This window comes from Poeciliopsis prolifica, unplaced genomic scaffold (assembly GCF_027474105.1).
Source record: "Poeciliopsis prolifica strain line A6 unplaced genomic scaffold, Auburn_PproV2 SCAFFOLD021, whole genome shotgun sequence".
Lineage (NCBI taxonomy): Eukaryota > Metazoa > Chordata > Actinopteri > Cyprinodontiformes > Poeciliidae > Poeciliopsis > Poeciliopsis prolifica.
In genome coordinates this window covers 8,123,668-8,138,092 of record NW_026562396.1, presented here as the reverse complement: position 1 = coordinate 8,138,092, position 14,425 = coordinate 8,123,668, and the positions used below count along the sequence as shown (strand labels likewise).

Genomic DNA, 14,425 nt, shown 5'->3' with positions numbered 1-14,425 from the left:
TATTCCATTTATTTATTTATTTATTACTGTGTTTATCAAATAAACCATTTTTTTATGTGACTCTTTTGGCCGAAAGATCCGAATCTTAGAAACGAGTCGAAATTCTCATTTCACCGGATGATAAACATTATCATCCGGGTACTCAGGGTCGTTCATCAATCGGCACGTGACTTCTGCTGTTCCTGGGTTGTCATGACAACCACCTAACGACACTGTCCAGGGAAGTCGTTTTGAAATGCTCCCGAAAAGAAAGGTAAAACTCGTATAAAGACATTATAACACTAATATAAAGACTGTCGGCTTCAAGCCGAGCCGTGCTCTGAGCTTTAAGTTAACCGTGTCTATGATGTTCGCAGCCTATCAAGTTGTCCAGTTTGATTTTCTTGAACGTCAAAAGTAAATTAGCTTAATATGCGGTGTGTGTAAAGCTGCAATGCAAGGACAATTATTGTCATTCTGTACTGAATGCTTAGAATACAGCGGAAATGTTAGGAGCTGGCAAAGAGGACCCCAAACCAGAGCCTCCTGTTCGGGCGCCTTTTCTGGAGCTGACCGGTGTGGCGCAGGTACAATACAGGATGGATCAACATTATTGATTAAGATTGAAACAGTATAAGCTGTATTACAAATCAAGTAAAGATGTAATTTAAAATTTTTTTTTACATTTGTTCTAATATCTGCATTAGAGGCATCTAAAACTCACAAATAGGACATGCTGTCTATTCTGTTGAACAAGCTTAAGCGAGCTTTTCAATACTTTCCAATTGTGCCTTTGCGTCAGCTTCCAGAGAACACCAACTGTCTGACATGCGCAGCAGACGGCAGATTTCTAGGCCTGGCTCACACCCAGGGCCTCTCTGTGTGGGGCGCTTCCTCTTTCACCCCGGTTGCAGAATGGCTTGAACCACAGCTGGAACTGATCTTCATCCAGATGACCAGAATGGCTGAGATGACCTATCTGCTTGGGACTGTGGATGACATGGGTGGAGTACCACAGACCGGGCACTAATCTATTGCTAAACTCTCCATTCCTCCTTGTCAGTTATAGCACCTTCCCAAAAAGTATCCACACTTCTTAGTATTTTTCTACTTTCTTGCCTTACTGACACATATTTCAAAGTAATGCGATGAACAGACAGATAATATGCAATTCCAAAAGCAGAAAGTAAACAGAACCTGGGTTTTCAATGTCTTTTACAGATAATAGAGTTTGTATCTGTGTTTTGTCCCTATCAATAAAATCCCTTAGAATGCCTTATCTGGGTCTGTTTGTAAAATGTATTGAAGTTTGTGTTAAAGTATGAGAAAATATGAAAAAACAACTATAATTTTTGAAGACTGTAGCAGAGCATTTTTGTCAAATTAATATATTTCTCAAAGATTACTGAAAAACATAACTCTTGGCTGATTTAAATAAGAATCTTGAAATCTTTTCTTCTACGTTGTCTGGAAGCCAGCACTTAAAAGAACCCCAGCAAGTATCTGTGTGTTTCATTCCCCAGGTGTTGCCAGAGTGTTTGGATTTCACTCAGACGTCATTCATCTTCTCAATATTATCAACATAATGGTGGGTATATTACTTACAGCGAAATATTATTTTGCTGTTTGCTAGCTTCTTTTAGGATATAGTTCTCTTATGCTACTTTAGCAAAACCAAGTTAATAAGACTAAATCATTTCTCAAACAGGAAGATGTCACTGTAAGAAGCATTTTTCTGACATTTGACCTACATGAAGGTGGGCATTATGGAGCGGCGTCAGTAAGCTGTAAGTAACTTCTTTCACAGCGCGAACACATATGATTAGATCTTTACATTAAACTGCTGATTTCATACATTTTTGTAGGCAATGGTGTAGTGTGGCTAGAGGTCTATCAGTTTCCTGTAGAGCAATGGCTGAAAGAGCTGGAGATGGTATCATCACAAAAAACGGTAAAGACCAATGATCTGTTTGGACCTTGGCTATGTTGGGTATACTGCAAACTCTTTATACGTAGTGCGTATGTAATTTTCCTTTGTCATGAGAAAAGCAGCTATTAAACTTCTTAAAAAGTCTAATCTGGACACCTCAATATCTAACCAGTGCACTTCTGACACTTTACCAATAAATTTACTCCGTATGTACAAGAAACAGAAGACGTTCTTCAGTTCTTATTGATCACTGAGACAGTATTTGGGACACATTTAAACAATATGTCTTAATCTACAGCGAGGCAGCAAAAACGTCTGCGTTGGTTTTAGTGGATGAGATCCACAGAGATCTATTGTCGAGATGCTTTCATCCAATGTTCTCCTCCTGGCCTAAATTGAGCAGCATTGCGAAATCTCTCACAGTTTCTCTGCAGATGACACACAACTTGATATTTCTGTCATAGTCGGAGTCCCTTAATGAGTGTGTGGATTAGAATTTACTCCAGGTTAATGCAGAAAAAAGCAAGTCACTCTAGATTAGCCAAAGGTCTATAAAGCATCCAAGAAACATAAGTATAATACTTTTATTTAAACATCCTCCATTTTTTGCTACTAAATCAGCCTTCTACTGTTTTAGAGACATTGGTAGAATGGGCACCACGTGACTTATCGGTAAAAGAAGTCTCATTTTTCAGACGCTTTATCAAATCCTCAGGATGAAAATGGAACCGAAGGATCGGACATGAAATGGTCTCCGTTTACACTGATGATGAAAATCTCTCCACCTACACTTCCAGCAGGTAAAAAAAAACATCTTTCAAATGTTTTTACTCATTAGAACTTTGATCCACATCTGTTCTTTTGGACTTCTGCGATTTAAACATGAGTACCTGTAAGCACATCTTACAAGTTCTTTGCTGATTTGCAGGAAAGCCATCGGACTTTGTGACACACTGTTTGACTGTCGATATTATCAGAAGCAGCGGTCTTCACAAGGAACAATCCTCCTTCGGTTCAGATGCTGCCATAACAAAGCAGACACACGAAAGCCCGAGGTGCGTATAGATTGAAGCTAATGCGATTAGAATCAGACCGCTTCTCTCTTTTGTAAGGCTGCTTTAAATTTAAAACACATTAAACACATTTCAAAGGCTGCTGCACAAACGCAGCTTTTTTATGCTTTTGTTTCATTTTCATTGGGCTGCAAGCCTTGAGACTCTAACGATCGTCTTGTTCTCTTCCACCAGTTGCACTCAGCACTTTCTCCTGCCTTGCGATGGGTCAACAGGTGACAGCAAAGCAAACCCAGGTTTGGAATTCAAAGTGTTTCATTCTGTAATTGCTGAACATTGTGATTTATACAAAACAAAAGAGAGACAGTCACACGCGTTCATCATTTTGTGTACGTCATGTCAAATCTGTTCTATTGTTTTTGTGGCTCTGCCCACTGTTAATCATTAACATCGACGTTGGCCGTTGTTAGCAAATTTTGAACACATTGTTATTGTTCCCAAAAGTAAAACTGAGTTAATATTAATAATCAATTTAAGAATGATATCAGATGTTCGATTTTAGAAACGGGAGTGGTGCACAAGTTTTCATTTACAATAGATTTTTTCTGAGCTAAATAGCAAAAAATTAATAAACACATGCGAGGTCAAATATCTACAAAACCACCCCGAATGAAATCTCACTAAATCTTCCATTGAAAGTTGCAAAGCAGCCAATAAAAATAAGTATAGGACCGGTATTTGAACATCCTCCATTTTGTTTTTTGTTGTTAAATTAACCTGCTATTATTTTAGCATATTTGAATATTTGACTGCTCTAAGTTGATTTAAATTAGTTGGTTTATCAATTATTTTTGGTTAGGGTTGACGTTGAAGCAACTTCAGACGTCAACCTAGTGTGACAGTTCAGTTGAAGTGAATGTGTGTATGATTTCAGACCTTCTTATTGTTATCCTATCCTGAAAAAAAATCTCACATCTATTAACAAAAGCCAAAAAAAAAGAGATTATGAATGCAGTTGTTTGTAAAACACCAAATTGAAGCGAACATGTTCTATTTCTCAGCAGGACACCCTGTGGCTGTCGCTGTGTGGTGGAGCGGATCCACTAGTCTTCTTAAGTACTTGTTGCAAAAACCCCTAAAGAACAAATCAGGAAGAACATCTAATTACTTATTTATTTTAAAAATTCTGAATCTGTACACCTTGTTATAACAAACACTTGTATTTTTTTTGTTTGTTTGTTTTATTTTTGAAGCAGATGTGACACCCATGCCAGAAATGCTGTGGCCAAATGCGAAGGAAATCCTCTGCTCGGCTGTCAGCAGATGTACTTACTTAATCGCTCTCGGGCTTGAGGATGGAATGGTGTCCATCTGGAACAGACAATCTGGTGAGCAAACCTCACAAAGAATCTCTAAGAACATGCTGAAGAAAATTATCTTTTTTTTTTTTTTTTTTTTTTTTTTTACTCGTTTTCAGGAATAGCTGCTGTCATTGGAAGCCAAGTTGTTACAGTGGACATCCAGCCATCTTTAGCTTTAGAGCTAAACTCAGACATCTGTCATTTTATTGACACATAACAAATTTCTGTCAGTTAAACGTGGCATGATTTAAGCCTTATTTTTGAATTTCAGAAAAGCGTTTGATGCTGTCAGTCATCAAATTTTTGTATTGAGGCTGTTTAGTTTTTACGACGGAAAACTAGAGCCATGCTCAGAAAAAATAAAAGTAAGAAAATAACAAGATGAAAGTCATAAAATTGCAAGACTAAAGTCATAATGTTGGGAGAATAAATCACATGAATACAAAGCTATAACATTAAGAGAATAAAGTCATAGTATTTTGATGTCATAATCTTACGACTTTATTCTCGTATTATTTCAACTTTATTATCATTGGAGTTTATTCTCACAATATTATGGCTTTATCCTCCACATTTTAGTTATTTTGTAGTTTGGCCTTAGTATGCCACCATAAGTTTTAACTGACTTACTTAACTGATTGCTTTTATAGTTACAAAAACCCCTATGTATAACCCTATTACCCTACCCAGGTTCATATTTTCTGAATGACCCTTCATCTGATAATTCACATTTTGTTACAGACTAGAGGGGGTAAATGCTTTTGTTTTTAGTAAGGATTGGGGACTGTAATTAGTAAAATATTTAATTCTTATTTTGTCTTTTCTCCCCATTAGGAGCCCCGGTCTCAATTGTCCTGGTTCCAGGAGAAACCGTCGCCTTCTCCAGTATAAAGTTTGTTGATAACTGGTCTGTTCCTGCCCAGGACTGGGACATTGTGGGTACAGAACCGGTCGGAATGCTGGTGTCGCGTAAAAACGGAGAAATTTACATGGTGACTGCAGGATTAGGCCTGCAGTCCAGCACCATCCAGCTCTTCCAAAGGTCACCTAAATGTTACATATTTAATATTTTCTCACAGAAACCAAATAAATGTGCTGTGTTGACACATTTACTTTCTATTTAATACCACAGACCAGAAGATAGCAGGGATCTCCCGACTGTTGCTATACCTGTGCCTTTCCTGCAGGCTGTGGTATGAACACATAATCTTTTGGATGACAAAATGCACCACTTTTCAACTAATATTATTGCTGCATCCATGTACTGCTTCTATTTTTCTTCCTCAAACTAGTCACTTATCATGCAAAGAAGTGGGAAAATGTTCCTGACAGAAGCCATCAACAGAGAAACCGTGTGCTACCTGACTCTTCCGACATCCCACCAAACCGCTTCAGTCTACAACCCCATTTACACGCTAAGTGCCGAACTGCAAGCGTTGTTCATACGAGGTGATTATTATGATCCTGCGTATCGCCTAAAAGTCATTCCTGTAGCCAAAGGCTTTCGTTTGTCTCCCAGGTGACCAGGAATCCAGTGGTTTGTTGGAGAGCCAAAACCAGAGTCAGCTCTTTGTCTTCTATTTCAGTCAGTCTGACATCATTAAGCCTCACATTGATTGTCCCAGACAGCCAACAGCTCTTCACCATGGTACCCTGGAGGAAATCTGCAATGTCTATCTTGAGCAAAGGTTAGGACTCCAGGCGGCAGCCGATTTGTCGATTTCCACCGTTGATCTAAATGGAATCATTTTCAGCTGTTTTTCACGAGACCGATGTTTGTGACTTCACCAAGTTTCACATCATCGCTGCTCGGTAATTGTGGTCTCGGTAAATATAAACACTCCAAAGTGTTTATATTAAAACACTTTGGAGTGTTTTCTTAAGATTGAAGCATGCTTGTTTTTTGTCTAGGTCTCTCCTAAACCTTCATGTTTGCCGGTGTGGTTTGAATATTTGTCCTGCTGCATAACCAAAGTGGGTTTGAGCTTCACTTGACGGCTGGACGGCTTTCATTCAGGTTTTTCTGGTTGAAAGCAGAACGCCTGCTTCCATAAATTTATGGCAGATGTAATGGAATGAACACCTTCAAAACAAAAAAAAGTTTGTCTCCACAGAATGTTTTCTCAAAAGTCACCAAGATGTCCTTGGCAAACATGAGAGGGACCTTTGGGTTCTTTTTTTTTTTTTTCGGTGGTTTACACTTTAGGACTCTGCTATGCGTGCCGCTTCTGGCCAGTCTCTCATTCTTATTACTGAATCATCATAAACACTAACTTTAGTGTGGAAAGTGAGTCTGTCTGGTCTTACCAGTGAGACATCAAGGTACTTATAGAGTAATTTTGGATTGAAGATTAACCTCTGCTCACTGGTTTCTTTGTGGATCATGACTTTCCATGTGATTTGATGGAATTCCCAAGCCTTAAAAATGACTTTATAACCCTCAACAAAGTTGTGTGTAGACTTTGTTTCTTGTCTGCTCTTGATTTCTTTTTCAGAGTGGGGAAAGATGTTGATTTTCTTTAGATCTTTTGTCCTACTTCATGTTGACAGAGGCTATTTAAGTCACTCTGAACAGGTCGGTTTAACAAGTGGGTGATTTCTTCACATAGAGTCAAGATGGTTTGAATGCATTTTGGCGAAAAAAAAAAGTATTGGTCTAGTTTAGACAATCAAATCATGTGATTGTCTGAAACATTAAAGTGTGACAAAAAAAAATAGAAGGACCCTGTAAAGGGGCAAACATTGCATCACAACTTTCTATGTACACCAATATACAAAAGTTTACAGACCTCATTCCCAGAATGAATCAGAACTAACAATATTTACACTGTAACAGCTTTCTCCTGTTTTTCTCCGCAGAGCGCAATCTGTGGATGAAAGGAACAAAGCTCTTGAACAAACATGGCGAAAGATGCAGAAAACAGCGTCAGCGTTGCAGCGCACACTTCGGAGCCGCAAACATCAGAAGGACGCCAATCAATGAGTTGCCGATAGGCTATGAAATATATTTTTGTTTCTTCAAAGCCACCTACTTTTGTTTCTGTTCTCAGCACTTGTTTCAACTCAGTAGCAGTCCAGGAGCCAGCAGCTAGTCGGAATCAGACACAATAGATGCATTTCGTTTGTAGCTGCTGACAGATTAGAATTTACAAAACGCTGCTCACTTTTATAAAACGTCTCTTTTAAGAATAAAACGGCTGAAGAAAAAAAAAATTGCGTCCTGAAACTTTGCTTCATGTTTGTTGAATGACGGAGCGCTAGGGCCAGGCTACGAGATTCCTTCTCTAATTAAGAGAAGTTAGCAGAATAATAAAGATGCATTCTTACCAGAAAAACATTACGAGAAAAAAAGTCACTTAGTAAAAAATAGCCTTGATACATATTTTGTTGATTTTTGTGGAGTACTCGTAAAATGACGCCATTGTTATCCTAATATTGCAACTTCATTCTGATAATATTAAGACTTTATTCTTGTATGATTTCAACTTTATTGTACAACTTTATTTTCTTATTACTGCGGCTGTATTCCTGTAAATGTAACACTTTATTCTTGTTGAAAAATGCATCTTAGCTTTTGTCGTAGAGTTGATCTCAATTCAAAGTCCAAATAAATAGAAGCTGGTAATACAAGATGGCGCCGATATCACTTTGAACTATAGAAACCTAACGAGTGCATTAGTGGGGAAAAAATAAATAAAAATCCAGTCTTCAAAAAGTAAAAATTTGACGAATTGATAAAATTGATTTATCGCCCAGCTTTTCATCATGTTTCTCACAAGATGCTCTCGGAACTGGACTGCTGGAGATCTCTGTCCTCTCCCAGAAAGCTGCTGCTTAGCGGCGGAAGCTCTGCTTTCCTGTGGCTGTCGCCGCAAAGCACCAGCTTTTCCTGACTGAGGCGCCTCAACTCTCTCCTCAGGGACAGCGAGAGGGCCGGAGACGTGAACGATCCGGTTAAGACGGTGGCGTTTTCCGCGTCGCCGGCGGAGGCGGTGTTGGGGTGCTTCCTCTGGAGCCTCTTCCTGAAGTGGATGGTGAACAGGCCGTAGATCAGCGGATCCAGGCAGGCGTTTACCAGCCCGAAGATGAACAGGATGTGGGTCAGTGAGTGGGACACCTTGTCCTCCAGGTGGTCAGGAAAGAACCAGTACCAGAGGCCCAGCAGGTAGTAGGGTGTCCAGCAGACGATGAAAGACGAGACGATCACAACGCTCATTTTTAACGTTCTCATCCGGGCCTTGGGGATGTTGTTTTTGGAGCACCTCAGACGTACTCTGCTGGTGGGCACTGGGGAGAGACGAGACTGGAGATTTAGAATCAGGCTCACAGGTTTAAAGGGGCTTAAGATTTGTTGAACAAAAAAAGTTATGGTTTATTGTTGTATGAGCAGGACATGAGATTATTCCAAGAGTGTTGCAGTGATGAAATGAGGGCTCCAGGAAGCAGGCCACACTAAGGTCATTTTATTTATGCAGCACATTTTCTGCAACAAACCAGTTCAAAGAGAATATGTCACTTTTATAAGCAATGTTTTTTTTTTCCGTATTTGTTAAAACTGTTCATGTACATTAATCGCCCAGTCATGAAACAGATCATCTGCGATAAAAACAGAACAATTTGAGCTGCTCTTCCTTCCAGTGCTTCCAGTGCCAGCTAGAAACAACCAATCAGAGCCAGGAGGAGGGTCTTAGTGTTGTTAGTCTTGCTCATGCACACCCCTTCTTGCTCTCTGCTGCTCCACATGAACAAAACCTTGTGAAATTGTTCATCTTACCCATCAAGTAAGTTAGAGAATAAAAACAGGTGATTTGTATCCAGTCCATGTTTATTAGGGTTGTGGTTTTGATCATTTTTCTGGTTCATTTATGCTCTTTATGTCATATTCAGTTCATTTTTCTGATCATTATTGTTAGAAAGATGTTGCCATTTCAGTTCATTTCTTTTGGTGCGCTGTTTTTAGTGTAATTAAAAAGATTTTCCTAAAGCTGCGTTAGTCAATTCCCCTCAGTTTGTAACTCCTTCTGAGTTTTATGCTGCATTCCAGTTGGCTGGCAGGTCATGACTCGGAGCTGGGTTTGATGTCAGACCCGAGGTAGCGGCATTCTACTCGATAAGTCAGAATTTCAAATGAACTCACCTGTTTTCTTCATCGTGTCAGCTCCCTTGCAGAAAGTGTCCCTGGTGGTTTCCTTTTTTTTTTTTTTTTTTTTTGCAACGTAGCGAGGTGAACCGATTCACTCAAGTTCAGACTTACGGTTGTCCTTTTTCAGTCGTTTGGAGATCTCATGGAAGATCCTGGCGTAGCAGGTGACCATGATGGCCAGCGGCAGCAGGAACAGGCAGGAAAAGGTGAACATGTTGTAGGCCGTCTCGTGCCAACGCGCGGCAAAGCTTCCCCGCGTGGTGCACTGGGTGAACTTCTCAGGATGGACGATGGTCACGTTGTGAAACAGGAAGATCTGAGGGGGAAAGCCATTTCAGTCAGTTGAAATGACCAGTCCTTGTTCACATGCTTCACCTGTTTTCCCAGGTCCAATGTGGATGGATCATTGTCTCCTCAAACAATTTGTTCTCTGTGACCGATTGTTTTCCCACCCCATCACCCGTGAGACCCTTCGCTTCACTTTCTGTCTTCTTTTTGCAAGGCTCAATGAAAACATGGTGCAACCCAAGGATTTATGCTAACAGTCACTGCTGAGAAATCTCCACTGCCTGGGTGAATCTGTGTGGGAAAAGTAGCAGGGTGCAACTTTCCTCTCTTTTTCATAGCATAACCTTACGGCAGTCTAACACCCCTCAGTTCCTCACTATGATTCATACCAGCCATAAAATCGGGAGAGGCCGTGGTTTGGTTTATTTACCTCATAAAAACTCAAGAATGGACATTTTACAGTATCTCGTAGATTTATTGATGCCTTTCATCTTTTTTTGACAATGTAAGTTGTCAAAAAAATATTTTATTGGGATTAAATGTGAGAGGTCTTTTTAGTCTTTTCAGACAAGCAAACGCTGAACAGCTTATGGTGAGTTCAGCCTCCCATGACTAAATACTTAATCCACCTTTCACTGTGTTTTGACGTCTGTCTCTGTCACATTTATACACGAGAGACTGAATTCTTTTGTCCTAATAGTTTCAACTCAGACAGATTTCCTGGTGAGTCTTTGAAAAACACTTGCTAAAAGCTCTTGACCTTAAATGAGAAGTTTGTGTTGATACGCTGGCTAAAGATTTTCCGCATCTGCTCAAAGAAAACTGATCCAAGATCTTGTGGCTTGTTCAGATGGAGCTCTGTAGGTCCAGGTTGTGCTGACATGTCATTTCAGAAAGAAAAAAGATTCTGAACTTTCAAAAAGCCAAACATCTTTAGGGTTTTTTGCCCTTTTTTTTTTCGGCAGTCATAATCTTTGACATTTCACATGCTAACTGGAGCATGATCTGCTGTTTCTGTGACTTTGGGGATCTTCTGCTCAGAGTTACATCATTTGACCTTAAGAGTGAACATCGTAAGAAATCCAACTTTGCTAAGATTTGTTATTTTACTCCAGCATAATCTTCATTCCTGCTCTGCTTGTGGGCTAATCAACAGTTTTTAGATTTATACTCCCATTAGTTCACTATAAAACTCTAATATATATTATCCTACATCTTTAATGCCTTCTCTTGTGCTTTTCATTTTCTTGATGCCTAAAATGGAACTGAAACTGATTTGTGTTGCCTTGAAGACAAATCAGAAACAAATCAAAACACAAATTATTAATTTTTTTGCCATTTAGATTTTATGCGCCAGAAAAATATACAAAGTTGCGCATGACTTCAGCGTGGTGAAATGGTAACATGTTTTTTGAGCATTTGTTTTCAAATAAAGATCTGAAAGGTGTGGCATGCATTTGTTTTCAGCCCATTTAAATGCGGAGCCTGATTCCAAACTACGTGACAGGTTCAAGTCATGTACCATACGGCTACAGCCTTTGCGGAAGAGTGTCGGAAAGAAAGAACGTTTCTGGATGTGCCTGTCTCATTTATAAATGCACGCCACACTTTTCCCGTTTTTTGTTGTAGCCTTTGAGAACTGTTTCCCTTTGGCTGCATGCTACTTTGTGTAATTCTGCTATATAAAATCTCTGTTGAAGTTCTATAAATGGATTGAGGTTTGTGCAGAAAAAGTCTTTTCAACAGTTGGATTGGCAGTTAGAAGTTGGTTAAAGATTAGCTCAAACGGAAATCATTAAATCATATGCACACAGGCCCGGAATGACTAATTGTTGAAACTATTTTCAACTAATATAGATTGATCATTAACTACACAACGAAGACTCAAAAAAAAAACATTTGCTAACAGAACATCACACTCAAATCAGTCATTAAGCCAAAACTGTAGAAAACGTTTGCATTTAAGATTTGAAATGTTGTCTGTACATATTGTTTACCAGAACTCCTCAAGTAGAATGTTGTCTATCTTGTTCAAATTCTATAAAATACAAAATCTCCTGTAATGCACAGTTTGCCTGCATGCAGCGTAGACACAATTGGCTTTCTGAGAGTGAAGTAACTAAACGGTACGTCTAAAAATATACGAGCGCTGACATAAGACCCAACCTTTTGGTCATGTTGCCTTCCAACCACGACTGGCCTCACCTGAGGGATCGAAAGCACCACACTCATACCCCACGCCGCCGCCAGCATGATCCTGTTCCTCATCCGGGCCTTGTTGATCGCCAGAGGGTTGAGGATGGCGGCCTGCCTGTCCAGGCTGATCACCACAGTGACGAAAGCGCAGGAGTACATGGCCAGCAGCTTCAGAAACATCAGCAGCCTGCACGCAAAGTCCCCAGCGAGCCACTGGACGGTGATGTTCCACGCCGCGTCCACGGGCATCACCACGAAGGTCACCAGCAGATCGGCCACGGTCAGGTTGACGATCAGCACCCTGACGTGGGATTTCCGCTTCCCGTCCCTGCGTGCCGCCCACAGCACGGCCAGGTTGCAGAAGGCTGACGCGCCGCACAGGATGAACGTGATGATGACTCTTACTTTGGCCGCCGTGGTGAAGGTGGGGAGCTGCGGGACGTCCTCCACGGCTGTCAGGTTGGAGGCGGCCAAAGAGCAGTTGGAGGTGACGTTGACGTGGGGGTCACGCATGGTCACTGCGGACTCACACGGAACAAAGTTCATTTCCTGTACGTTTGGGAGGAGGAAGCATTTTGCCCGTTGTCTGCAACGAGAGGGATGAAAAGAGGGATTCAGCACAGGCAGCAGGAAGTGGCCACAAAGCTACAAACATACCAGGAACAACTACAAAAGGGGAGACATGATGAGAAATGATACAATTGGCAGAAAGGACCAAACTGAGACACTTTGGAGGCCGTACAATATAAAAATAGGTTTTTATATCGTATTAAACATTGGTCATTATAATTATTTACCTTGATCAAGAGTTCTAGCTTCTAAATGGAATTATTACTGAAACGATTAATTGTGATTATTGGTCTAATTGGATTATTAGTTATTTGTGACAGATGATCAAAATAATCCGCAGCTCATGGAGTCATTGATTGGCCGCAGCCTCTTCACCATGTGACAGTTGTTGCCAGGTCTTAGACCTGAGTGAAGTTGTCCCTGCCCTCCCACCCCGCCCACACCTTCTTCAAGAAATGTTTCTAGAGGTCATCAAAGGTCAACCAGCCCCTCCCGCCCCCCACACCCACCTTCTTCAAATCAGATGAAATGGGTGTCAATTGACTCGACTGCGTTTGTGCTGGCAAATTTATTTCAGTAACTTTATTAAATAAAAAATGAGTGAAATAAAAATCATTTTCCACACAGACACGTTTATAAAAGTGAAATGTGAGACGTGGAGAAAAAAACCTAATCAGACAGGAACGTTTACCCCAAGAGGTTTTATGTAATTGCTTCATTGATCTGAGTACACGTGCACGCCACACTTTCTAGATTTTAGTTTGTCATTCAGCCTTTTGAGAATGATGTGTCCTTTCCTTCAGCTTCAAAATCACGTCTTGTTTGTGTTTGCGAGTTGCATAAATTTGTTGGAGAAAACACCGTGAGCTTATTGGTTCTTAGAGAACAGGTCACATTCAGCATCTGCGTATTTTTCTGCATGAAATTGTGAAATTATATCATTTTTAAAAATGCCATAAACAAAAAAAAACATCAGAAATTTCAAAAAGTGCTAACTCACTTTTGCATCTGATGATTTGTAAACAACTGGGTTTCTTTATGTTGTACAGTAACATTATCCCACTCCGTGTTACAACGTGTAGAGGTACAAACATATCACTGCAGCAAGACTCTGATATCCACATGGATGCAGACATAGAGTTAAAACTACACGTGTAACATTTAATGTCCTGAAGATATTTTCTTTCCACTTCTGCACTCCCACACCCAATTACCGACTGCTGACTCTCCCCACAGATGGCATTTTATTGCTCATCCGCCAGGAATTTCCTAACAGAGAAATGCTTCTGTCGATCATTTTTAGCTTTTCCAATCGTACAGCAAATGAGAAGAGAGACAAACAAAGATGTTTATGGCACAGAATGCATTTTTGCAACCTATCCCAAACAGAAATAAAATGTCAAAAAGGGGGGAATGAAACTTGCGCTTACCGTGAACGGAGGCTGTGAGGAACAGGAGTGCTTGGAAATCTGTGAGGAAGGACATGCTAAGGCTCCCCTGGAGAACCGCAGCGGGTCACTGTGAGCGCCTCTGCAGCTTCTGCTGCACCTTTATCTGAACATCCATCCATCATCAGAGCTGCTTCACCTACGGAGGAGTGGTCTTAACGCCAGCTCCTCACTAACTCTCCCTCTCTCTGTCTCTCTTGTACTGGTGGATAAATCCTGTGATACTGAATGGGGATCATTTTTTTCCCTGTGGGTTTTACTGGTGATCATTACAGCAGCTTTAAATATATATATATATATATTTGCAGCCATTAGGACTCTTAAGTCAATAAGAGTCCTTCCTCCTAACTTTCTTTTAGCAAATATCACAGAAAATATGTTGGTCCCCCTCCAGAGATTGTATATCACATATTTAATTGATGGATGACTTTCAAAACTGATTTTGCTTTTACATACTCCACCTTAAAAGGTTGTCCCCCCTCAAACATAAACGCAGG

General features: G+C 40.3%; 2 protein-coding genes across 3 annotated transcripts; one reads left to right on the top strand and one right to left on the bottom strand.

Moving 5' to 3' along the window:
* The first annotated feature begins 173 nt into the window (after nt 1–173).
* wdr93 (WD repeat domain 93) lies at nt 174–8,058 on the top strand. 2 transcript variants are annotated; one of them, XM_055044882.1, is made up of 16 exons: nt 174–253; nt 474–566; nt 782–983; nt 1,503–1,567; nt 1,688–1,766; nt 1,845–1,930; nt 2,625–2,709; nt 2,838–2,964; nt 3,157–3,218; nt 3,987–4,073; nt 4,179–4,310; nt 5,118–5,325; nt 5,416–5,476; nt 5,576–5,732; nt 5,803–5,971; nt 7,143–8,058. In XM_055044882.1, the coding sequence occupies exons 1-16, from the start codon at nt 236–238 to the stop codon at nt 7,264–7,266; spliced, it is 1,755 nt and encodes a 584-aa protein (XP_054900857.1). In that variant the 5' UTR covers nt 174–235; the 3' UTR covers nt 7,267–8,058. The 2 variants fall into 2 exon arrangements, with proteins under 2 accessions (XP_054900857.1, XP_054900856.1); XM_055044881.1 differs by having other exon boundaries at nt 3,984–4,073; nt 7,143–8,057.
* On the bottom strand, nt 8,056–14,013 carry LOC129369468 (gonadotropin-releasing hormone II receptor-like). Its single transcript, XM_055044883.1, has 4 exons — nt 13,911–14,013; nt 11,920–12,496; nt 9,538–9,742; nt 8,056–8,570 (listed from the first exon to the last, which is right to left on the bottom strand). Exons 2-4 carry the CDS (start codon nt 12,454–12,456, stop codon nt 8,056–8,058), a joined length of 1,257 nt encoding a protein of 418 aa, XP_054900858.1. The 5' UTR covers nt 12,457–12,496; nt 13,911–14,013.
* Nucleotides 14,014–14,425: the final 412 nt, after the last annotated feature.

Excerpts from the sequence above, each read along its gene's own strand:
- wdr93 (XM_055044881.1), top strand. Across the intron at positions 1,568-1,687 it reads TCAATATTATCAACATAATG|GAAGATGTCACTGTAAGAAG; the intron begins GTGGGTATATTA and ends TTTCTCAAACAG. Across the intron at positions 1,931-2,624 it reads TGGTATCATCACAAAAAACG|GATGAAAATGGAACCGAAGG; the intron begins GTAAAGACCAAT and ends TCAAATCCTCAG.
- LOC129369468 (XM_055044883.1), bottom strand. The coding sequence starts at position 12,456 with ATGAACTTTGTTCCGTGTGAGTCCGCAGTGACCATGCGTGACCCCCAC. Across the intron at positions 9,743-11,919 it reads TGGTGCTTTCGATCCCTCAG|ATCTTCCTGTTTCACAACGT; the intron begins GTGAGGCCAGTC and ends TTTCCCCCTCAG. Across the intron at positions 8,571-9,537 it reads ACGACTGAAAAAGGACAACC|TGCCCACCAGCAGAGTACGT; the intron begins GTAAGTCTGAAC and ends GTCTCTCCCCAG.